General features: G+C 35.0%; 1 protein-coding gene across 9 annotated transcripts; it reads right to left on the bottom strand.

The window, feature by feature from the left end:
• Positions 1-8,484: 8,484 nt before the first annotated feature.
• Positions 8,485-22,655, bottom strand: LOC106625200 (beta-1,3-glucosyltransferase). Of its 9 annotated transcripts, none has more exons than XR_004979363.2 (10): positions 22,569-22,651; positions 22,234-22,300; positions 20,947-21,050; positions 17,483-17,793; positions 15,125-15,258; positions 11,802-12,078; positions 9,385-9,517; positions 9,112-9,307; positions 8,795-9,015; positions 8,485-8,700 (listed from the first exon to the last, which is right to left on the bottom strand). XR_004979363.2 is itself a non-coding variant. In XM_036376505.2 (10 exons), the coding sequence occupies exons 1-10, from the start codon at positions 22,597-22,599 to the stop codon at positions 8,536-8,538; spliced, it is 1,683 nt and encodes a 560-aa protein (XP_036232398.2). In that variant the 5' UTR covers positions 22,600-22,651; the 3' UTR covers positions 8,485-8,535. The 9 variants fall into 9 exon arrangements, 8 of the variants coding, with proteins under 8 accessions (XP_036232398.2, XP_036232405.2, XP_036232403.2 ...); XM_036376505.2 differs by having other exon boundaries at positions 8,795-9,059; XM_036376512.2 differs by lacking the exon at positions 22,234-22,300 and having other exon boundaries at positions 8,795-9,059; positions 20,947-21,129; positions 22,569-22,655.
• Positions 22,656-26,991: the final 4,336 nt, after the last annotated feature.

Genomic DNA, 26,991 nt, shown 5'->3' with positions numbered 1-26,991 from the left:
TATGTATATTTGCATATCAGTGTTTCTTTTAGGATAATAAGCTATATACTTCTTTTATCTTCTCACAAATGAACGTTCCAACATACGAAACACACATTTCAATCATGTTTAAAATATATTTAGATTTGAATATTACGGTCCAAATCTGGTTTATTATCTATTTTAACTATGTTGAAGATCATAAATGTGGGTTCCCGGAAGTATCACATACGTCTTCTAAAATTTCTGATATCAACGTCATTTCCGCTTTTTATTATTACTATTTTAGGCGAAATCGAGCAATCTAAAGCTGTCTTCGATTCACCAAGCGTTAGAGAGTAAAGAATTATACCACATGTTCAAACAGACAGCCCAGAAAACTATTGAAAATTGCATTTAGTTGGGTGCACAGAATCAATTGTTTGGAAGCACTGACCTATTTAACAATTAGCGTGCAAAAAATTGCGAATAGTTGACGGCCATTGCAGTTGCATCCATTTTATTCGCAAGGATACACTGTTATTAGAAATAGACGCTCTCTGAATTTCAATAAGATAATTTACATATTGACCGATATATACGTTATCAAGTCAATCAGAAATTCGCAAATCTTGATATAAGGTCTATGAGTATATTTTACCCATTTTAGATACAAGAGCACACTGTGTCAGAGATTCAGGTTTTAATCGTATTTCAATAATATTATATATCTTACAGATTGACCGATATATTCGGTAACAAGTCCCCCGAAGACACTGGAATTTATATATTTGATATTTGGGCGCTTGAAAAGTTATGGTCTGGTTTCGACAATTTTATATGTGAAATGCATTCCCTTGAAGGCACTATTTGTGCAAAGTTTTATTTCAATAACGCCATTGGTGCTTGACATATATACTGTAAAGTGAGAGCATTAGATGGAATTTGAAATTGTGATAAATGGAAAGTAAGCGGGGTTGTAGTCTGATTTAGTCCATTTTCAGAATGAATAAGAATGTCATGTTCCAAATTTGGTTGAAATTGATCGAGTAGTTCCTAGGATATAGGATTTCATTTAAAAGTGGGTGTATATTATTGACACGGGCTCCTATGAAACTCTTCCTAGCCATCTTGGCAGTATATCAATGCTTCTGACATATTAAATTATGTTAAAAAGACTTGTTGTCAGCTAGTTTGGTTCAATTAACTTTAGTGGCTTGTTTTTTTTTTTTTTTTTTTTTAAGTAGGGGGAAGCATCGAAAGCCGAAGTGCGGGACTTTAATCCGCTAAACCTAACCTACTCCCACCGCATAGTCCTCCCACGGAACCACCTGATTAAGTATTACTTCGTGGGGGTGATAAGACATTTAAGTCTCCTCTATTGTACGGACTGACGGACGCCTAATCTGTTCTATATGTCTCAGTTTTGTCATGATTGAGGCTGCCGCTTCGCTGACAGCGTTCCAGTTCTCAGTGGACTGACACATGAGTGTCGTCAAATTTTCCACCGTAAAACTACCACCAGTTTTTAGTTTTTCTCTTATGCTTACAAAGCGAGGGCAGTGAAATAATACACGTTCAGAGTCTTCTAAGCACTCTGTACACGCCGGACAGTTCGGACTAGTGTCCCGATGGAATCTGTACAGGTAGCTTCTAAAGCACCCATGTCCACTTAGTATTTGGGTAAGATGGAAATCCAGGTCCCCATGTCGTCTGTCTATCCACGAGCGGATGTCCGGAATGAGTCTGTGTGTCCACCGTCCTTTGGGTGAGGTTTCCCACCGTTGCTGCCACATTGTCATGCTTTTGTTCCTCTCTTCTTTTTTGGATTCTTTAGTTGTCTCTGCTGACAACTTGTATAGTCGCGCGAATTCTTCACCCTGGATGTCAATGGGCATCATACTGGCTATTACTTCAGCAGCCTCGCTGGATATTGTTCGGAAAGCACTGATTATTCTTAGTGCCGACAGCCGGTGCACTGTGTTTAATTGTTTGGTATATGCTTTAATGTTAAACGCCTGGATCCATATTGCGAACCGCATATAATATAACCGATCTTATTACCTTTGCGAGTAAAATTCGCCGGCTGGAACGCACGCAGCCCTTATTTGCCATCATTCTTGATAGGGCGTTGAGGATTTTATATGCTTTACTCGAGGTGTATTCTAGGTGCTCCTTAAATTTAAGCTTTGAGTCTATTATTACTCCCAGGTACTTTAGTTGTGGCTGTGATTGTATCTCACACTCCCCTATGGTGAGAGATATCCTTTCCTCCACTTTCCTCGTACTTATTAGGAGAACTTCTGTCTTGTGCTCAGCCAGTACTAGGCTCCTTGAGGAAAACCATTGCCGCAGACTGTTTATGTTTAGACACTGCTACCACTATAAGATCATCAGCGTATGCGACTAATTTAACGGCTGCTGGTTGGTTTATTCTTAGCACCCCATCATACATCACGTTCCATAGAATGGGGCCTAAAACCGAGCCCTGCGGTACCCCACTCGAAATAGGGTAGCTCTTGGTGCCTTCATCGGTGTCGAATATTAGTCGTCTGTTTTCAAAATAACTTATAATAATGTTTATAAGATATTGAGGAGCGTGTATTTCATATAGAGCCTTGATTATGTTTGCCCATTTTGCCGAGTTGAAGGCATTCTTCACATCCAGGGTGATCAGCGCGCAATATTTTTTAGTTCCGCCTCTCCACCTTTTTCCACTTACTGCGCATTTCGCAGTGTCAACGACATTGTTTAATGCGTCAATAGTGGACCTCTTTTTCATAAAGCCGTATTGTCTTTCTGATAAGCCGCCGGCTTTATGGATTGCTATCTCCAAGCGGTTTCTTACTATGCTTTCGTACACTTTGCCAATCGTGTCAAGCATGCACAGAGGTCGATATGACGAGGCTTCCTCCGGAGGCTGATTTGGTTTGGGAAGTAGAACCAAACGCTGTACTTTCCATGGGTCGGGGAATATACCTTCCATTAAGCACGCATTGTACATTTTTGCGAATACATGTGGTTTTAAATTCATGGCTTCTTTTAAGGCCCAGTTTGGTATACCATCTATACCAGGCGCTTTGCTGCTTTTAATTTTTCCCGCTATGGCCACTATCTCATCCTCACTAACTAGTAGCGGTGGCTCTATCACTTCTGTTCGTAGTGTAGCATAGGAAATTAGATGGTGTTTTGGGAATAATGTTTCTACAATATTCTTCATAAAAGATGCGCTTTTGGGTTGCTGTGTCTTGTTTTTGAACTTTGACATGCATATTTTGTACGCCGTACCCCAAGGGTCTACATTTGCTTCCTCACAGAGCTTTTCAAAATGGTCCCTTTTGCTGCGGGCAATGGCTGACTTTAGAAGCTTCTTTTGTGTTTTAAACATTTCTCTGAGGCTGTTTGCATTTTCCCCACATTGATTACGTTGCAGACGGTGTCTAGCTGCATTGCAGAGTTTTCTGAGCGTAGCTATTTCTTCATTCCACCAATAGGCTGGCTTTCGTTTGTTGTGGTGTACTATTCTACGTATAGTTGCATCGCATGCTGTGACCAGTTCTTTCCGCACTGCGGATACCAAGTGGGTGGCTTCCTCACCTTGTGCATCTGCTGAGCCCCAAACTATCCCAAAAAGGTCGGCATCAAACTCTTTTTGTTTCCAGCTACGTTTTTGGCAAGTGCTCTTGCTGCGGGGTTCCGTCTCTCCGGAAAACGAAACATCAGCAATAATAGCCATGTGGTCACTATTTGTAAATATATCCGACACCGTCCACTTTATGTGCCTACTTAGAGCGTCGTTTGCAAACATAAGATCGATTATGGAGCCTTTGTTTCCTGTTTGAAAGGTATTTTGAGTTCCGCTATTGGTTATGGTAAGATTCGTCTGACCTAGGAATTCTAGTAACAGACGTCCACGATGGCTTGTGCGTCTGCTACCCCAGGCAGTTGACCACGCATTAAAGTCGCCCGCGATTATGACTGGCGATTTCCCTCTGGTTTCTAGAGCAAGCTCCAGTAGGAAGTTTTCAAAATCTATTATTGAGGAGCTGGGAGGAGCATAGCAGCTAAAAAAGTATATGCCACGTATATTTGCCCATGTGAAACAATTATTGTTTTTGGAGCAGGATATAAAAGGCTGGCCTTTACATGACCATATTGCAGCCTTGCCAGATATGTCTGTGATCCAGGTGCTTTCCGAACGCTGGGAGTATTGCTGGCTTAGTAAGGCGACATCAATTTTTTCCTCAAATAATGTCTGTTTAAGCAGATCTTGTGCTGCAGCACAGTGGTTTAAATTAAGCTGTAGTATCCTCATTTTCCTACCGACTTTACCATCTCCAAATACTTGGGGCAAGTCGTACTCAATACTGAGTGTGCACCTTTGCAAAACATGCAGCTTGGGTCGTTGGTGCATGTCTTTGCTACATGTCCGCCGGCGCCACAACGTGTGCACAGGGACGACCTGTCTACGGGGTTGCAGCATTTGCGCGCCATGTGCCCCACGTGGAAACACCTAAAGCAACGGGGAATAGGGGAATATTCCCGGAGGCGGCAGATAGACCACCCGATCTTAACTTTGCCCACCTTAAGCGCAGCCTTGGCATCCTTAGTGGCTTGTGAGTCATGCGATATATGTATGTACATACATTTAACTTTAAAGCCACAGATGTCACTTCATACTTAAAACCTTGTACCAAATTAAAGTTTACACACACATACATAATTTGTGGCTTAGTTACAGTCCTTTAAAATTTTTTCGATTAACAATAATTAGTGCAATACCAACCTTTTAATAGTGACATGGAACAAGTGTTCCAAGCTTTATCAAGATGTCTTAATTTTTACTCAGGAGAATTTGAACAGAGAGAGAGTCACCATGAATGGATTACAAACAAATCAATATCTATTTTCATCATGGAAGATAGGGGTAGTATTGAACGAATTTTATATCCTTTGGGAATACCACATATTATTAACAGAAAAAGATGCTGTTTGAGTTTCATTAATATATGTACATACCTATATGAAGTAAATATATAATATATGGAGGAACAATCGGAATCAAGAGTTTGTATGGAAAACTCTTTCATTTGACGAGGTATCTTCACATAGTTTGGCATATATTATTATTTAAGGCATTTATTCAATCTCCGAAGAAATTGTATAGATCGGATGACTATAGAATATAGCTTCCATACAAACTGAACAATCGGAATCAAGTGATTGAATGGGAAACTCTTTCATTTGACGAGGTATCTTCACGAAATTTGGCACGGATTATTATTTAAGGCAACAATGTAATCTCCGAAGAAACTTTTCAGATCGGATGACTATAGTATATAGCTGCCATACAAACGGAATGAAGAGCTTGTATAGAAAACTCTTTCATTTGACGAGGTATCTTCAGGAAACTTGGCATGGATTATTATTTAAGGCAATAATCTAATCGCCAAAGAAATTGTATAGACCGGATGACTATAGTATATAGCTGCTATATAAACTGAACGATCGGGGTAAAGTGCTTGCATGGAAGATTTGTTTATTTGACGAGGTATATTCACGAAATTAGGAACGAGTTATCGCTTAAGGCAAAAAATTATTCTGCGCAGAAATTGAATAGATCAGGTTACTATATCATATAGCTACCATACAAATTGAACGTTCGGAATCAAGTTCTTGTAAGGGGCCTTTGTATTTGTGAAGTGTATTATAGCTTCGGTGCAACCGAAGTTAACGTTTTTTCTTGTTTTTTAGCTTTTTTCTTTCTAAATAAACATGTACAGCCATCAAAGCAATGACTGAATTTTTTCCGCCGATTATATTAACTTTTGGAAATAGGCCATATTACTATCACGAAAATACGTATACCCATTATCTTATACATTGATTGATTTTTGCGGTATAAACGAGACTCTAGGTACCGAAATCATGATATTACAAATCTGGGGCTTCAAAAGTTATGGTCCGATTACGACAACATTGAAGATATTACTTGTACAAAAGGTCGGTAACCGAAAAGTTATGAACGTATGTACACATATATGTAAGATTTTGTTTCATTAGTTTAAGGTTTAGGGGGTTGGGGAGGTTTCCTTGTCAAATACATGTAACTTGCGCTTGCGCTTGTATAATTGCTAATCGCTCATAGCGATATTTGCATTAATATACAATTCAATTTCATTATCAAGACTCTTGATTCAGGAGTATCAAATTCTTTTTCAATTTTAAATATTCAAAAAAAGCATTTTTAACACAGAAAATGAAGCTTCAATGCTCAGCTCGTAATAGAGAGCACATTGTCTCAGTGGCACAAAGCATGTTCCTTGAATTTACCATACAATGGTGCTGGGATTATTTCAGTCTTTATAAAAGTGAAGGAGGGCACAATTGACCAAAAGTCGCAGTGCATACCTCAATAACTATTATATTCTATACAAGTTTAAACTACTGCATTTGAGATCGATACAACAGAAATCATTTCTAAGGGGACAATAAATTTGCAGTATGTTCTTTTTCGACTGTACGAGCAACATTATCTTATACATATATATATTATTTTTTTTTCTATTTGCCTCTGGTATATACTAGTTATATATGTATAATAAATCTAACTAAAGAAATGACAAAACGTGTATTGAAGCTCTTTCCATTCCAAAGGACAGTGAACTTCCTTAGTGCGAGATATTTTAAATTTCAGATTACTTTGTGTCAGTTTTACTATGATTTTTGTTGAATCTTTGAGTGTTCTATATTTACCATCATCTTCAGTTCTTCGCACATCAGTACGACGCCCCTATTTTTCGAACATTTACTAAGATTCACTTCCTACTCAACCCACAAAGCGTGGTCATATAAATATGTGCAACTTTTATTTCTCTCTGAGAGAATTTACAAACTGTTTTTGGATGGTCGTAGCTGATACACTAAAAATATCACAATGTACTGTTAAAGATTCATGAAATTTCGTTCAATCGTCCTCATCTTATGGGTCTCAAAGTAGTATTTCAATTATTATACCATGAACAGGTTTTGCTACGAAGTTTGTGACACCCAGAAGGGGTGTATAAATTATGTGTAGTGCACTTTTGTGCTTTATTTAGTCTGATTAGAACTAAACTTACATTTCACTTACAACTATAGCATAACCTACGCTACCGTCGCTCCTCTCTCTGTAGCTACCTGGCGTAGTCGCTGGGAGTGTGTTGAGTCAGCGAATCCAACGGCTTTTGTTGTTGGGATTGGGTTACTATGTTTAACTTTTAGGCAGACAATACAGACTGTGTAATTTGACTGCCATTGTTTTCGGTAACTTATCAGCCTGACGAGCTGAGTCGATTAGCCATGCCTGACGAGCTGAGTCGATTAGCCATGCCTGACTGTCTGTATATACGCGAATTAGTCCCTCAGTTTTTAAGATATCCATCTGAAATTTTGCACACGTCCTTTTCTCCTCAAGCTGTTTATTTGTCATAAACGCCGATATCGGACCACTATAGTATAATGCTGCCATACAAACTGAACGATCGGGATCAAGTGGTTGTATGAAAAACCTTTTTTTCTTGAAGAGATATTTTCAACAAATTTGACACGAATTATTGCCTAAGGCAATAGTGCGGAAAAATTGTTGAGGTCGGGCCACTATTGTATATAGCTGCCATACAAACTGAACGATCGGAATCAAGTTCTGGTATGGAGATCTTTTTCATTTGACGAGATATCTTTACGATATTCGGCATGGATTATTGTTTAAAGCAATAGTGCAATCTCTGAACAAATTGATCAGAACGAGTCGTTATAGCAATTTCATGTAAGGAAGCCTTTGGATTTGTGAAGAGTATTATAGCGTCGGTGCAACCTTAGTTACCGGTTTTTCTTGTTTTTGTTTAAAATGGAAAAAAGTGAATTTTATATTTTGATCGAGCAACGTATAATAGTACTAAACCCGAATGGGTAAATCGATACGTAACGATGGATGAAACCTTGCCTTATCACTCTACTTTGGAATTCAAACGACCATCATCCGAATACAAAGTAAAGAGAGAGACATCGACTAACTCGACGAAATTGGGAAAATCGCACTCTTTGAAAAAGAAGAGAGTTATATTTAATCATGACAATGCACTGTACAATAAGTCAATGAAAACAATGGCGACATTTTATAAATCGAGTTTAGAATTTCTTCTGCAAACTGCGTATTCGGCGGATTTTATCTCCCATCTACTATTCTTGTTCTCACCTTAAAATTATGCTCGATTCTCATTGGGATTTTCTAATAGCGGTCGTTCTATTGTCAATGAACCTTTTGGAGCTTTCGGAAAGCTTCTAAAATTTGTAAATATTAACTCTGAACTTTCTTTCCCAAGATACTTACCTTTCCCAAGATACTTACCATTTGTAATTTATGTTCATCGTGGTATTAATTCTTTATGAACTCGCTAAGAGCTAAATAAAATCTAGAATATTATGTTTTTTGTCGACTTGTTTAAAATTAAAGATAGTTACTATTAAATAATATAAACATTAGTATATGTTTTTAATATTTCTCAAGTTTTTATTTTGATTATTTCAAATAAGATATTATTTTTTATTTGTATAACTTAGGTGCTTTGTAGTCAGCATCTGATGATCGGCATTGGCAAAGTAAATATTATATACAGAGATTGGATCTAAATCGTAAAATTTATGAAAAGAGATAGGTGGATCGAGAGCCAACAATTCGCTTGGATAGTCCTGTGGCCGGAGCTAAAAAATATTGGGTAAATGTTTTTAAAAAAGAGTTTACAAATTTCGTACAGATTTGCATGTAAACCCATATTTTTTGCTTTAGATAACAAACCTGATGAAACTGCTGCGAGTGTATGATTGGCACATCTAGATTAGTGAAGCACATGCCCAGCAACATATCATCGGCATCTTGCGAATGTGTGCAGTGGCAATGCGCAAGTAATTTACGTACAGCGGGCAAACTCATAGCAACACCACCACCGCTGGTTATGTAATTGAAGCCGTTGTTTATGTTGTGATGGAACCCGTATCGTTCGCCTAGATAAATATCGTCTGTGTGATTGAAACAGCCGAGCAATGCGCATAGATTTGGAATGCTAAATTTTTCAATAAAAATTGTTGAGGTAGAAGTATAATACTTGTACAAACCTTAGTAACGTATCATCATCGGCTAAAACGAGCCAATGAATATGAGTGTTTTTATCTTGCTCATGCACCGAATTTCCCAATTCTCTATTGTGGTCATCAATCTCTCGTAAAGCTAATTTCAATATTGTCAGTGTCTTATTGCAATGACCGATTTCAGTGTTGGGTACATCGGTAGGTGTTGTAGGAATTTGTGAATCTAACGATAAGAAGAAGAAATACATATGCACATTTGTCGTTTTTGTTTTTTACAAATATGAATTTCTTTGGATTCACCTGCTACATCGCTATAATAACGAATATGTGATGCCATTGGAGCCCAGGTTGCTTTAATAATCGGTATTCGATCGAAATGAAAGCGTTTACATGTTTTGACAGCAAAGAAAATATTGTGCGGCCTCAGAGCGTTCTAGAAGATGTAATTGTGTAAATATAGAGAAAACCAAAAAATTAATATGTAAAGAAAGTATAGGTAATAAGTAAAATAGGAGCTGTAGAATAAGAGTAATCTCCTAAGTCAAACGTTTAGTAATGGCGTTGGTTGATAGTCAACTGGGACTTCAGCATCACTCCAACACTAATGAAATTTAGAAAGATTTTTATGGGAATTGAAAGACCGGAAAGACCAACCTCAAATTCATCTCCTCATATATTGAGTTTCTCTTTGGACTAAGGCGTAAGTACTGACTTATTGTGCGTATCACTGTTTCGAATATGCATTATATAGATTACAGATATATACAGATTTTGATAATGTCATGTTTTGGATGTTGACTTTCAAAGAAAAATTGCTAATTATGGCAAATTCTACCGACTCGAATTATCTTGATGTTATACAAAAACTTTTAATTTCAAATTTAATTGTTTTCTGGATTAACTGATTTAAAAGGAAATCACACCGTACAACAATATACCATAAGTGCACGAAACTCTATATAAAACTCTACGTTGTAAGATTCTTTATATTGCTACGGCAGAAGCTAATGCCCCTTTTTTCAAAAAATTTCTCAAATGTATTTGGAAACATATTTTCAAGTTTCTTGTACGATTTATGACGGTATATTTGAAGTGTATCAGGATAGGAATTTTTTTTATGTAACTAACTTTTTTATGTATTGTACATTTCCGATTAAGTCACCACTCCGCTTCCGCATGTAAAAAAAAAATTATTTTCCATTTGGCGAAAATTTTGTATAAAAAAAGTTAAAATTTTGATAAAAAAAACTTTTAACAACATTGTACGAAAATTTCCAATAAATAAAAAAAAAATTTAAATGATTTAGCAAAAAAAAAATAAAAAATTTAAACTCCCCATCTTTGGCAAAATTTTTTTGAAAAACCCATTTTTTTTTTAAATTTAAAATAAACATTGCTTTTGTAATTTACAAAAACATAACCCCGCTCGATCCAACACCGGGATATCCTTAGTGAGCTTGTAATAGTATTAGGTGTAGTAAAAAGAAATTCGTTATTTTTCCAATAGATGGCGTTATTTATCTGTATCTCGCGTTGTATAAGTCCGATCGGGTTCGGCTAGCTGGCGTTAGAAAGATGACATTTCGTACTACAAAGCTGACAGTTTTGTGATTGATAGATTCAGTTTTGTTTGAGCGCGTGTCAAAGATGGACACAAGCAAAGAGAAAACAGCTATATTTTACAGTTTTTCTTCGATAAGGGCAAAAACGCAAGCCAAGCGGCTGAAAATGTGAATAGTGTTTATGGTCCTGGTATTGTAACAGCCAATCATGCGCAATTTTTGTTTCGTTGAGTCCGTTCCGGTAATTTCGATGTCAAAGATGCACCACGCTCTAGAAGACCAATTATCGAAAAAATCGATCAACTAATGGAAATTGCCGAGTTCAAACATCAATTACGATTGTCCAGGACCTAAACGTTGCACAAAAAACCGTTTGGAACCATTGGAATAAGACTGGATACGAAAAGTAATAATTTAAGCAGTAAATTTCATGCAAAAATAATGGATTTCTTTTTACTACACATAATATAGTATTTTAATATTAAAGTATTGCACTTTCAATGATCTAAATAGGAGACGCAAAATATGGTTTGAAGTTGGTCCACAATCAATGAAGTAAATTACAAACTTTAATGAAGAAACATGTTGCTGATGCTACAGAAATTCATCTTGATTCTTATACATAATGAATTAGGAGAATATGGTTATAAATCCGGAAAGATCTATTCAATACATTTAGTACTGACATTAATTAATATATCCAAAAAATAAGGCTAAATTGTAAATAATATTATCCTGTTTAAATGTTATTATGTCAGTTAAGTTTGTGCTATAATGTTGTCAATTAATACCAATTTTTTATTATTGTTTCAGTGTTCTTATAAAATAGATTGTTAAAAAAGTTTTTTTGTCCAACTTTTTTTTACAACTTCTTTTAATTTAGGCGACAAAAGACACATACGCTCTTCTTTTTAACAGTTAAGTAACAGCTTAATTATTATTGTTTTGCTGTTAAAAAAAATTATGAACAATGAATTAAATAATTTTTGTCTACCTTTTTTTTAATTTCTGTCAAAAAAGACATATACTTATGTACATGTGGCCTTTTTTCTAATGGCCTATAGAACCACTTTGGAAGTTTTGCAGTAAATCGGAGGGGTGACCCAATCGAAAGTATAGTATTTTCTACAAACCTTTGCGGTGGAATTTACTCACATAGTAGTTTGTTTCCATTGGCTTTGCATACATTGCACACTTGTTGTCTGTATTGCCATACTCGTCCGATCGCGAGCAAATGTAGTGCACTTTACGCATCAGCACCTTTTGTATATTATTTGACTTCGTCGTACCGTTGAGCTCTTTTGCGCTGAGCTGAGCTTCAAGAGCATTTGATTTTACTTCGTTATAAATGAATAGCGCCAGTTCGTGTTCCATATCAATAATGAAAGGTGAACTATAAATAGTTGCGGTTTCTATAGCCTCTGCGGTCTTGCTAGTTTGGGTGGTTAGAAGAAAAGTAGAGTTTTGTGTGTTTACATATTAATTATTGCTATTTTTAGTGTTACAATCAAGAGTGCATTACGAATACAACGACATTATTTGACAGATAAAAAGTTGTTTGAAATAACAAAACTTCTTTAATTGAATAAACATGTTTTTATTCAATCAAAGAAACTTTTCGCGAGTAACAATTAACAAACAGCACAGCACAAATTTCAGTGTCATCATACTATTGTATTTTAATCAATATCTGTGTAGTCGATTAAACATTTTGATACATTCTTACTAAAACAAGTAAGAAAGAGCTAAAATCTTGCAACTTACCAGGATCAAAGACAGGGAAATACCTTCAGGTGCATGTGGTAGTTTGGGTAATTTACGAACCAACTTCACATTTTTTCGACATTGAACTATAGTATATCCAATAATATATGTTCAGTCTATTTTGTTTAAGTATAATATATATATATATTATATATATGTTGTATAAAGTCAACTGGAAGTTCGAAAATCGTTTCATTAGGTATGTGGGGGCTTAATCCGATTCAACCCATTTTGGACACACGGATATATTATTATCAAAAAACTATTTTCTCTCAATTTCAATTATATAATATATCTGAAAGATTGACCGATAATTTCGGCAAAAAGTCAACCATAGCCTCTGGGTTCGACATTTTCGGTATCCGGGGCTTGAATAGTTATGGTCCAACTGTGAAAATTTTTAGACCTAAGATGGTCTAGACTCATTATTCGATAAAATAAGTGATATTAATTCGCCCAAAGAGGCTAATTTAATATATTGACATTATATAGAAAACGTCAACCAAAGCACCGGAATTCATTATATTAGGGATAGAGGTTTAGACCAAGGTATAGACCAATTCCATTCTAAATTAGCGCCAAGCCACATAATTTTTTAAGAAAGCTTGCCCACTTAAATTTATTTAACTATCACACATTTTGACCAACCTAAATGGTTAAAAGTCAGGTGCAAAGACGGAAATCATTTTACGGGACATATTGGCGATAGAGAAAGGGATTGCATTAATTTTGACATTGCTCAGGTATACTCGAGAACATATTTTGAAGCAATATATATAAATAATACTCACTGACCGACATATGGTATTCGGCATAAAACTTGTTAGAATAAGCAAAAGGTCAAGTTTTCGTACAGTTTTATCCATTTTTGACACAAAGATATATTGTTATGATTAAAATAGACAGTCTAATTTTCATTGAGATAACTCACAATGGAAGTTCAAAACTCTTTACCATATATTAGGTATATGGGAGCTAAGTGAAGTATTGACCCGATTAAATCCATTTTTAACATACATACATAATATTTTCACGATAGGTTTCTCTCTGAATTTCAATAATATATCTCACACATATTCGGTACCTAGGTGCTTGAACAGTTTTGGTTCGATGTGGACAATTTTTGGTCATTAGGTAGCATACTTTATAGGCATTATTCGTGCAAGGTTTTATCCCGTTACATTCATTTTTGCTTTATTAGCATACTAAAAAGTGAGAGAATCAGATGGAAATTAAAATTGTATAGTAGGGGTGGTTGTAATCCGATTTCGCCAATTTACGTACTGTAACATAGGAATGTTAAATACCGAATTTGGTTGAAATCGGTGGAGCAGGTACCGAGATATGGGTTTTCCGCTAGAGGTGTCGGTAAGGGCGCTGAGAGTATTTGTCCTAAGTGAATTAGGTTTTATAGCATTAGCATCACTCCAGATACCTCACTTTTAACTCAAGTTACAGCTTGCACATATATATATATAAAAATATATATATAAAAATAAAATGATATTCATAAATACAGGAACATAAATTTAATTGGTGTCATCGTGATTTGCTCGCATTCGCTTGCTTCGAATGCGTATAAAATCACTATCATCGCAGGAATAATTTTGAACTGAACTTTCTCTTGCTCGTTCGGCATCTACATTTTTAACAGTGAACTATGTTATGAGTTGTTGTTTGTAAATTTATGCAATTTGCAATTGCTCTGACCAGTAAACTTGCTTGTATCCACAAAAAGGGAATTCCTCTTTATTTGTGAATGATATAAACATACTTCTCAAAAATTAAATCTGCAATAAAATCGTTACTAAATGCAATAAAATTGTTTAAAAAATTAAACAAATTTTTATTTTTATACGGTGTGAAATTAAAACCGTGTATAAAAGGCATTGTGACAACAGAATTAGGGGTAGTATGTAACAGGCAGTGTACATATATGGGAAGTAGGCGTAGGAATATCATAGTAATATTACACACCGAATATGGTTGAAATCGATCGAGTAAATTAGGGTAATATAGCTTGAATAGTTTAGGAGACATATTAAACCTATTAGGGGGCGATACCACGCCCACTTAAAAAAAAATTAAACCACAGATGACACTCATTATTACGATTTGTTGGACCAAATTACGGTTTTGTATCTTAATTTGCGGCTTAGTTATGGCAATTAATAGGTTTTCGATTAATGGCATTTTGTGGGCGTGGCTAGTAACTAGTATACTCTGTAGCAGGATGTTGCAAGAGTATAAAAATAGTAAATAAGTTACAGTTCTTAATTGCATACAGTGGTCATCCTACTTTGGCTCAATTGGTTATTTACTATGCGCATTGTATTTCTACGTTTAACTCTCAATTACCTCCTCTGACAATAGCACTTTTATTACAAAAATTGCAAATAATTTATTGACAAAAGAGACGCTGCATAAGTAGAACTTGACAGCTATAAATGAAATGAGTCAGTGCCGTAATTCCTCCAAAATATTATGTAAAACTGTCAAAGAAATATGATTTGCAAAAGGACGTAAATGCGCTAGCTTAGATAATAGAATAATATGCGCCTTACGTTAGCTAAAAGTTCTAACTTCAAGAACACATTTTCAAGTGCGGATACATTTATACAAACAATCAACTAAAATAAAATCAACAAATTCGAAATAGAAATTAACATAGTTTCTTAAATAATTCTTGAAACTGAGTTCTGATTATTACTTACATGATTAAAGCTCTTGAAAAGACAATGCCGGCTCGTTGCAATGGAAATGGAAACCATTCGGCATCTTTGTGAAAAGCGAAGTGATGCCTGATATTAGCTTGATCGTCATAGAGCGCGTGACCCAAATAAAGGCTCTGAAAGTAATAAATATAAAATCCATAAGAGCTTAACATACTTGCCTTAAAGTGAATTAAAAGCCGATGTTGATACAAAGTTTCGAACAAAAATCCGAAGTCGGGACAAATTAAAAGATCACGGTAGGGTTGGACAATTTTTGATTATCTTAACCACTTCGGATTCGAGGTCAAACTTAAATCACATCTTTTTTTTACTAATTTTTTTTTTAATTTTCTCAACACTTTTTTTGTAGAACGTCAAATTTTCTATAAGACTATAATTTGGTTCAAAAATTCATTTAACCGTTTCAGAGTTGTAAAATTCCAAAATCAAAGAAAACATTTTTCCGTGTTATTTAAATGGGAAATAGAAATCTGCGATGTGCGACCTCTTAATATTACAATAATATTATGGACTCTGATTTTCACAGGCGTCTTTTTACATCTCCACGAAAGTTTTTACGTGAGGATTTCAAAAAAAATTAAATATATTTTTTTTTTTATTTTTATTAAATAGTTTTTTTGAATCAGCCTACACGTCAGCTTCAAATTGACAGACTTAGCAGAAATAGTAAACCGCATGTCGAAAATTCCGGAGATCTAGGTAATAAATTTTGTTTGACTACTATGGCACGACTATTGGTTAAAGAAATACTTTTGCATACATAAGCATTAAAAAAAAAAATTATATTTCCCAATGTGCTATATAAATTGCCAAGTGCCTTTTTAAAAGAGGATATTTACATTTTTATTACACTCTTGCAACATGTTGCTACAGAGTATACAAGTAATAGTTTTGCTCACCTGACGGTTATTTGTATCACCTAAAACTAATCGAGATAGATATGGAGTTATGTATGTATATATAATTGGTTAGAATGACCAGACGAGTTGAATTCCGCGTGATCGTCATGAAATTTTGTACACGAGTTCCTTGGTCGAATCAGGACGACGTGTTCATAGATGGTCGTAATCGGAATCCAAAAATTTAAGACACTTGTAGTAGTTTTTAGTAGAACCATTATATGGGAAGTAGGCGGGGTTATAATCCGAATTCACCCATTTTCATAGCGTACAAAATTGTGATATTGACAAACTTTCGAACTTTGTCTCTCGGGTTTTCGGTTTTGCGGGATCAAACATGCTTCGCAGGATAAAGTACGAACAGTCGCGCGCTCGAAAGCCAGATGTTGAATATTAAAAATTTATTGCGGATGGAGTTTTTAACGGTACACTTCCAAATTTATAAAATAGTAACTCAAGAGCCTAATGTACTTTTCTCTTTAAAGTACGGCAGAGGTTTTAGATATGCCTCGAACCCTACCAAGGTGGTTAGTGGGTCCATTCCACACTATCAATGATTTGATCCGCTGTGCTTTTGCGCCGTGGAGTAACAAAACACCGGACTTTGTACTTTGCTCAGTAAAAAAACTGAATGAAAATAGTTCCAAATTGAAAAAAAAATATTCCATTCCACTTTATCAATGTTTTGATCCGCTGTGCTTTTGAGCGCCGTGGAGTAACAAAACACCGGACTTTGTACTTTGCTCAGTAAAAAAACTGAATGAAAATAGTTCCAAATTGAAAAAAAATATTTATTTTAAATTTTTTCGAGCGTTGAAATTTTGAAAACTCATAGCTCCGCAATTTTTTATATTGAGACGAAATAAAAAATACGTGCCCGATATTTTGTTTCAAAGAATACAAAAACAAAAGAAATGTTTTGCATAAAAAAATTTTGAATGTAAATTTGGAATGAAATAAGCCATATATGGTATACCATGTAACTCTATATTTAACTTGATTACTTTTAAGTGGTGTAAACAACCGTTAGGTGAACAAAACTAGTAGCAATATGTTGCAAGAGTATAAAGATTAATCTCCCCTACCTACTCATTAACTAACAACGTTGTAAAAATACTCATTTGCTACAAATTTGAATAAAAAATTATTAAAATAAAAAAAATTCAATATGTTATGTTCACTTCAAAAAAAATGTATAGAAATCATTTAAAAATTTTTAAACAATTTTAATCCTGTGGATTTCTATACCGTGTATAACGTTTTAATTTTCATTCATAAATAACATTTTTCCTCTATTGAACAGTTTACTATAATTTAATTATAAGTATCTTAACCGCAGCAAGGCGTGGCTGGGTTTGTCTTGTATAAATAGATATTATATTAAAGAAGAACACTGGAAAAATGTCGCATATTTCATTTACTTAAGCTCCTCACTTACCCGAGTGGCATCCTCCAGCACCAACTGTTCCAAAAGCGCTTGCAGTAAGACATGTGTACTCTCCTCCAACCAAACCACCCATTTGACATGCTCACCAAGTAGTTTGGAACGCACCAAGGGTATTGCATTCTTTATCGCCCAATAGCTTGGAAAATTGAATATTTCATGTAACATATGAACTGTGATGATGTAGTTTGTATTGGGCAATTGGCTTTCGGCTTGGTTAATAATGTCATCGCGTAGACGTGCTGCTAATGGACGATGGTACGTGGTATCCTGACTGGAGATGAGGAACAATACCCCTGTGGGTTCTACACCGCAACGAACATGCAAGTTGTAAGGAATACGTATTAGACACAATATCTATAGGTATGTAAAATTATATGCCTGATAATGAGGTAATGTTTGGAGCAAAATATGAAATATTTTAATACATAAGGAATATTGGCAGTCTTTTAGGGGTATTCAACCGTACTAGAACTTCGGTAAGTTTGAATTGCAATCATTTAATTTTTGGGATCTATGTGTAACTACCGAGTTTGCCAATTATGCTAAAAACAAAGAAGCAAAGCGCTAATATTTACGATAATCGATTTTATAGTACACGGGATTACGGGACAAATTTCCATAATTTTCGCCCCAAACTAACACTTAACACTTAATAATACTATAAATTTACTGACGCGCTTTTATACTCCCGCAACATGTTGCTACAAAGTGTAATAGTTATGTTCACCTAACGGTTGTTTGTATCACCTTAAAATAATCGAGATACTTGTAGATGATGATTTATATATGAGTATATAAATGTTCAGCGTGAGTGGAAATTCGGGTGACTGTCTTTCCGTCTGTTTGTCCATGCAAGCGATAACTTGAGCAAAAATTGAGATATCGTGATGAAACTTGCTACAAATGTATCTTGGCCCCCAGGGGCGGTCGGTATTGCAGATGAGCATAATCAGACTACTGCCACGTCCACAAAACACCATTAAACCTGTAAACTAAGCGCTAAATTAAAAAAGGACGCGGCCTCGCACTCAAAATGGTTAAATGAACATATCTCAAAAGAATCTTCAATAATAATCTTTAGGGACTAAACTTGTTGCGATTTATTTCTTGTTTTAATTCTTAATATAGTAACGGTTGGGTTGACAGCCAACAGCCGATGAAGTGAACCGATAATTTTTTTTTGCAATTAACTCTCCTTTTAAGGGTTGGTAAACTCGATTCCGATTCGAAAATTTAGTTTTCTCGTAAAATAGTCGGCTTTTTGGAATCGACCTTCAATTTCCAAAGTCGATCTAGAATCTAGAGAAAATAAAGGTCGTAGCAAATAAACTATTCAGGGTAAAATAAAATGAGTTCGGTGCTGTCAGACTGTGACGCTAACACCCAAAATGGATTGAGCTGGATGCAGAAAAAAAACAGCCATTGCCTATTCATTGTAAACCGGACATGAATTTCACAATTCTCATTTAAAAGGGCAGTAGCGCCATCTCACGAAAATTGGTCGTACCAACTCAGAATTCTTCTTTGGCTCATGCACAACAACTTTGCTAGATATATGGTTTACGATTCTATAATGGACATACAGACAAACATTTTTATATATATACTTGTAGAAGAAGTAAGAGCACACTGGAACTCATGTTTTGAGGTGTTGGATCGTTTTGTTAACTAATACGCTCATTGAATTGAGAGATGTTTTGTATTCTTTATAGTTTACTATGTAAGAAGAGTTTAGGAATTTTGACATATTAAAACTATATCCAACACTTTTAGAAACTTTATTTTATCATGCATTTAATATAGGGTGTTCTTTTTAGACTTGTGGTTCTCAATGAGATAATATTTTTTTTCGGAGTTTTTGACAGCTGTTACTTGATTTATACTCAGTGTGGCTTGCCATTTCATAATGAACAGACGTAATCCGGAACAACGCTTGCAAGTCGTGCAAATTTATTGCACCTCCAAGATCGAGCGATTTAACACCGCTGGACAATTATTTGTGGGGTTATGCGGAGCCGATAACGCAGATAAGACCGAGACGATCGACGACTGGAAAGAGAATATTTGGCGTGTTATTACCAAAACCCCGCCACAACTGCTGCAAAAAGTGGTCGAAAATTGGGATGGATTTTTTTCGAGACACCTGCGGCGGTCATTTGCTCGAAATCATTTTTAAAACATAATGAAACACTTATTTTTATAATAAAGTTAAATTCTTACTCATAACATTAAATCATATGCGTTTTATTTCTTCTTGAAAATCACATGTCTAAAAAGATAGAATCGAAAAATTTATGGTAAATATAAAATTGGAATCAAGAATCGTTTTTTTTTGCCTACTAATTCCACATACGTCTTCGTCCGAAAATTATATACGAAGAATTCTTCAGTTTCGCATTGCATTACTATTGTGTAGTTAAAGTCAATTAAAACTATTTACTTTTACAAACCGCAATGCAAAAATTAGTATTGTGTGTTATTGTCTTATCAGCAATGGAAGTCAATGCGCACAAAGAGCAAATTAGTTGAATCCTTCAAATTAAGTTAGATGAAACGAATTTGTCATATTTGCTTAAGAATCTACCACAATTTGTATAGACAAGCCGAATGTTCGATTTGATGTGAATTCGTGAAATGAAGGTTTAATTTTTGAGCGGAGACCCCAATGGAATAAAAATGCTTGGGTTGGAATTTATTAATTAATCGTTTCAAAGTTTGTTTTTATAATTTTATATGTATTGTTTTTAGTTGTTTATATACATATGCATGAATATATCAAAAAAGTGTTATTCAAGAAATTAAAATTACATATATTATCTACTCTGGTCATTGTAGACAATTTTCAGCTATGTTAGGTTTAGAGACATAACTGACATTTTCAGCTATGATGAATTTATGGTCAGCAATGTCCTAGTGAAAGGCATGAAAGCGAGAGGTATAGAAGTATAGCCAATTAATTTCAAATACCTATGTGCACACTGCATTTAAGAAAATAATAGATAGAATTGTTCTATGCACTGAGCGTTTTAACTGTGACTGTCACATTGCCGGTAAAATGATTGTCACTGTTCTGATCTTGTAACGGAATGTTACATTATTATTAAAAAAACAAGAAAAAACGTTAAATTCGATTGCACCGAAGCTATGATAGCCTTCACAAATATAAAGACTCCTTACTAGCTTTATGATATAGTGATCTGATCTGAACAATTTCTGCGGAGAATACATTGTTGCCTTAAACAATAACTCGTGTACATACAAGTATTTGATTCCAGACATGGCTAAATCAACTCAGCTCATCATGCTGTTCATTTATGTATATATTTTATAGGGTCTCCGACGACCCCTTCTGGGTGTTACAAACTTCGTGGCAAACTTAATAGACCCTGTTCAGGGTATAATAAAGGTTTCAATATTAACCTCAAATCGAGTATCTTACTACTGTACTTACTTACCTGTTGAAATATTCGAAGTTCGGAACAATAATACGGCAAAGAAGATATTCAAAATCCGGTACATGGTAATTCCTATGCAAAATTTATTAATATATGTAACTGCACTGGAACCAAAAAATCTTCGTCAATTTGATTTCTCGATGTAGGAAAGTTCGTTTATTATTTTATTGATAACTTCCATACCTAACTCCACGATAAATTGAAACATAGTTACACAAAAATTTACCCCACTAAGAACAATATTAAGCCAGACAATGGAATGAAATATGAAAATGGAGGTTAAGAAAGTTTCATCTCGTTAATTTTTAGGAAATGAACTTGACAGAAAATTATATTAGTTTATGACGTCAAGAATGGAGCGAGGGAACTTTGTTTATAAAACTAAGCTTAATAAAAATTTTGATTTATGACGAACATAATTAATAATTCATAATTCAAGTCCTCATTAAATTTGATGAACGTTTTTATTTGATTGATATTTTTGGCTTACTTATATCCATTATATGTTAGAGAAATATCTTCAGGACTTTAAAGCAGGGTGAGTTAACACAAAAGTTTCTTAAAAGAGGCAGTCAGATATTGGATACATTGGGTGGAATGTCGCATTAGTTAAAAAAAAAAAATCAGAAAAAACGATAGCTTCGGAAATACAGAAGCTCTAATACCCTTTACAAATAAATAAAGTTTTCATACTAGGATTTGATTTTGAGCGATTAGTTTGTATGGCAGTATGCTATAGTAGTCCCATATGAACAATTTGTTCGGGGATTGTAACGCTGTCTTGTACAATAATCAATTCTAAATTGCTTGAAGATATTTTGTCAAATAAAAAGTTTTCTTTCCAAGAACCTAAATTGGATCGGCCAATTTATATAGAAGCTATATGCTATAGTAGTTCGATTTCGATAAATGAGCAGTCTATTTGGGAGCAAAGAACATGTGCAAAATTTCAGATTGCGTATTTAGAGAGCCAGACAGACAGACGAACATGGCTAAATCGACTCGGCTCGTTAGGCTCACTATTTCTGAGTGTTACAAATTTCGTTTTAAACTTAATATACCCTAATAAATTCTTCAACGAAATTTTCTAAAAATGCAACTGTTTAGTCAAGTAGTAGTAGTCAGAACTTACTTCGATATTAGCGGGACATTAAACTGAAATAGCATAAGATCATATTAAAGGGCAATGGTTGTTACGCCGTTTATTATTAATTTTTTTATTAATGCAAGGTTTACATTTTATGTTAATTTGTATTATTTTAACATTGACATAAAAAACCAGTTTACTTATAAAATTTCAGTTGGATATCAATTGAAGCACAGCGAGCGCTCATTAAAATGACAGCAAGAATTTCTGAAATGCATATAATCACAAAAACGATAGTTCAAGTTCATCATTACAATGTATTTGCATAAAAGAAGGGTAATCTCATGCGCTCAATGGACCGCTTATCCCCTCACAATCTTTATAAATTCACATTTAATTGGACTGAATTGGAAAATGGTGTATGTAAAACACTTTGACACACTACAATGCTGCAGTTATAACTTTATTTATATTTATTTTTTTAAGTATTTTATGCACTCTCTTTAATTTTCGTACGCAAACAGCCAATTAATACCGTTATTGACAGCGCGTCGCTCGAGTCGCATGTCAGAGCAGCGCGTTAAACAGCCAAACCAGATGTGACTTATAAAGTGCACGCCAGATTGTCAACTAATTGTAAGAAGCGCCAAAATGCAAAATGTCCAGCGATTCGCCACGTCCACAACAAATCTCTCAATTTTTCACTCAAATAGCTATGAATGCAGTGCGTCGGCGTGAAAATGCACATTTTATGAATGAAACTGCACGCGCTGCGAACGAACCACTCATCCATTGAGTGAAATGTTAATGAGTGAGTTTCCTTTGAACAGGCGAGGGGATGCTGGGGAGGTGCCTCTATATGATTTTGTTTATGTTTACTATAGTTATATTTTGTTTTGGTCACATTTTTTGTATCGAAACTTTTTTCCGTTAACCGCTTTTAAGTGTTCTTGTTAGCATTCGATTTTAGCCGGAGGCGATCGCCTATAATTGGTGTAACAAAAAATATGCCCAAATAAATTTTAAATTACACTCACGTACGGGAAAGTGCAAAACCGCAAATTTGTTCAGTGCGGATACTTGCGTGGAAATTATAAAATTTTGAATTTAACCTTCCTAAATGTACATACATATGTACATACGTAAGCTTACATTAATGTACAGGGTGCGAAAAACTTTTTCGCAAAATCTTTGAAATCACTTTTAAAAATCCTGAATCCTTTTGGGAGTATTTCCTGTGATAAATAATCGAATGGTCACTTACAGTTTATCTGCCTTGTAATCCTAAATAACAAAGTTGGAATGGGTTAAAATTGGAGATCCGGTTTGTCAGTGAATGCGGTGTTTTTTATAATATACGTTTCGACAATCATTCGCATTCCGCAGATATTAGTTTGTATTGTCCATCGATTTAAAAATTCATAAACTATTCAACGATTCTTTTTAGTCATACAGTTGGAAAGGAACAATCGTTTGGAAACTTCATTATCCAAATGCTATAATTGTACTCGTTAATGGCACCGAATAATATAATAATTCGTGTTCAAAATTTAAAACTCACTTCTTAGTTTCATTGCTAACAAGTCGAATACCTTTTTCAACGTATCCCAAGATAAATATATGTGGCTCTTTGTTGGAAATATTCCTCAAGCTGTGGCAATACGACATATTTTAAATATCCAAGACATTCTCTCATTCATGTTTATTAAATCGTTTTGAACTTTATTTAGAGATATCTATACTTTAAGTCTGTCAAAATAAATACCCAATTCAGGGAATGATCAGTATTAAGTTTTTAATTTCTTTTAATTGACTCGTCTTCTCTAGTTAGATAACAGTTTTAAACTTGATATACTTGTACTAACACTAACCGCACCCTGTATGCTAATATTTGTAATGTAAAAATTATAATGGCAGTAGCCAAACTTAACTTCAATAAAAATATGCAAAGTGGAACGCTAATGACTGTTTGGATTAGTTTTGAAGCAAACAGCGATGACAAGTATATTGGTTTACAAACATTTGATTATTTTCGGTTAAACTAAATTAAAAGTTACATAATACATACATTATCATTTATTGCTTAATGTCGGCCCACGTAAATTGAGGCCTTTCCTTTAACAACTCCTTAAGTACTACAATTGCAGTTATGTACAATTTTAGCTATTTTCCATACATACCAATAAAAATCCTTCCAACTTTTTATACTCTTGCAACATCTTGCTAAAAAATATAATAGTTTCGTTCATCTACGGTTGTTCGTATCACTTAAAACTAATCGAATTAGATATATAATCAGGATGAGGGAACGAGTTAAAATCCGGGGACAGTATGTCCGCCCGACCGTCCATCTGTGCAAGCTGTAACTTGAGTAAAAATTGAGATATCTTTATGAAACTTGGCACACATATTTTCTGGCATCATAATAAGGTTGGTATTGTAGATGGGCGTAATCGGACCGCTGTCACGCCAACCATTAATCAAAAACCAAGAAATTGCCGTAACTAAGTTCCACGATAAGATTAAAATACTTTTATTTGATATATTTAATCGGCATCTGCAGTTAAAAAATTTTAAAAAGTGGGCGTCGCCCCACCCACTAATATTTGTAATATGCGTACTTTCTAAACATAGCAACCATAACTACGAACATCCTACTGACTTTATGCCGCATATATTGGTGATGGCATGTGAGGTACTTGAATGAAACTCAGAGAGCCTTTTTATACTCTCGCAACCTGTTGCTACAGAGTATAATAGTTTTGTTCACCTAACGGTTGTTTGTATCACCTAAAACTAAACGAGTTAGATATAGGGTTATATATATATAAATGATCAGGATGAAGAGACGAGTTGAAATCCGGGTGACTGTCTGTCCGTCCGTGCAAGCTGTAACTTGAGTAAAAATTGAGATATCTTTATGAAACTTGGTAGACATGTTTCTGGGTACCGTGAGACGGTTGGTATTGCAGATGGGCGTAATTGGACCACTGCCACGCCCACAAAACGCCATTAATCAAAAACAAATAAATTACCATAGCTAAGCTCCGCAATAAGATATAAGACTGTTATTTGGTACACAGGATCACATTAGGAAGGGGCATCCGCAGTTAAAATATTTTTTAAAAAGTAGGCGTGTTCCCGCCTCTAATAGGTTTAATGCGCATATCTCCTAAACCGCTAACGTTATAATAACAAAACTCACTGGAAGCAAATTTTTTTAAAACCTCTACCCACAGTGTGAAAATAGTTGAAATCGGGTTGCAACTCCGCCCACTCCCCATATAACGGTACTGTCACGCCAGAGACATTAAATTTTATCTCTGGGATGGTATGAGATGACTTTATAGGAACCGCATTCAAAATTAGACAGTGGGCGTGGCACAGCCCACTTTTAGGTGAAAACCCATATCTTGAGATCTGCTTAACCGATTTCAACGAAATTCGGTACGTAACATTCTTCTCATATTTCTATATTATAGTGCGAAAATGCGCGAAATCGGACTACAACCACGCCTACTTCCCATATAACACCATTTTAAATTCCATCTGATTCTTTCACTTTGCGTGAATAATACGTTTAAAGTATGCCACCTTGTGACCAAAAATTGTCTAAATCGAACCAAAACTGTTCAAGCCCCTAAGTACTAAATATGTGGACCCCAGTGCCTATAGTTGACCTTCTACCGAAAATATCAGCCAATCCACAAAGAAATCTCAAACGAGTATACCATTTGACTTTGCGAGAGTATAAAATGTTCGGTTACATCCGAACTTAGCGCTTCCTTACTTGTTTCCGTTAGTAATATGTTGTAACCTCTATCTCCATATATACACAAAACTATTTTTTCTGATATTTTAATGAAATTAAGTGAACAAGTTTTCTAAAAAATTATAAAGATACATTAATGATTTACTGCTTAATATGTAAGGATTTGGTGTAAACCTTGGTATAAATCTTATATCCCTAGTATAATGGATTCCCATCTTCTGGTTGACGTTTTCCACATCATCTCATTACATTAAATTTATCTTCTTCGGTTGAGTTAATATAACATACTTATATCACGTTTGAAGATTTTAATAATGGCTGATCTAAGTAGAAATACTTTTTTCAATATCCTTTTTTTGACGGATTACGCGTGAGTCATGTTAAGCTGTCCGTTCTCGCGCCATGATAACTAACTATTTGATGTCTGAAATTGAAGATCGTGATCTCGGCGACATTTAGTTTCAACAAAACGGCGCCACTTCCCAAACATCGCATCAATCGATGGGTTTATTGAGAGAACACTTCGGTGGGCAGATAATTTCGCGATTTGAGCCGGTCGATTGGGCACCAAGATCGTGTGATATCACACCATTAGTCTTTTTCCTGTGGGTATATGTAAAGTCTAAAGTCTATGCGTACAATCCCGCTTCGATTCAGGCTTTGGAGCAAAACATCACGCGTGTCATTCCCCAGCTACTAGTCGAAATGCTCAAACGATCGGTCATCGAAAATTGGACTCAACGGATGTACCATCTGAGGCGTAGCCGCGGCCAACATTCGAAAGATATAATCTTCAAAAAATAAATGGCACATAATGTTCTCTCGATTGGTAATAAACATTCATCATTAAATTTCAATTTTCTGTGTTTTTCGAAAAGTATCACCCTATTTAACTTAGTAAGATATCAAATTTGATATTAATCGATTCGGTTTTTTCGAATAATGAATGTTGAATTCTTATACAACATTTTATTTCCTATGCTTACAAATTGCGAGAGTATATACTTGTAATGTTCCATTATACCCGAACTTAGCCCTTATGTCGTTGTTTGCTAGATGTGATACACGTATGCGATTATCCCAAGATTCAACGGTTGCCTTCGAATACTTTACTTACTTAGAGATGTCAATGAATAACTTAATTTTATTTTACGGTCGGTCACCCGACTAAATTTCAGGAATTTCG

This window comes from Bactrocera oleae, chromosome 3 (assembly GCF_042242935.1).
Source record: "Bactrocera oleae isolate idBacOlea1 chromosome 3, idBacOlea1, whole genome shotgun sequence".
NCBI classification, from domain to species: Eukaryota; Metazoa; Arthropoda; class Insecta; order Diptera; family Tephritidae; genus Bactrocera; species Bactrocera oleae.
The sequence above is the reverse complement of the archived record's forward strand: the minus strand, read 5'-3'. Positions and strand labels throughout refer to the sequence as shown.

Excerpts from the sequence above, each read along its gene's own strand:
- LOC106625200 (XM_036376505.2), bottom strand. The coding sequence starts at position 22,599 with ATGCGACTCGAGCGACGCGCTGTCAATAACG. Across the intron at positions 12,079-15,124 it reads TTTTCAAGAGCTTTAATCAT|CAAGACCGCAGAGGCTATAG; the intron begins GTAAGTAATAAT and ends CACCCAAACTAG. Across the intron at positions 9,308-9,384 it reads TTATTATAGCGATGTAGCAG|ATTCACAAATTCCTACAACA; the intron begins GTGAATCCAAAG and ends TCTTATCGTTAG.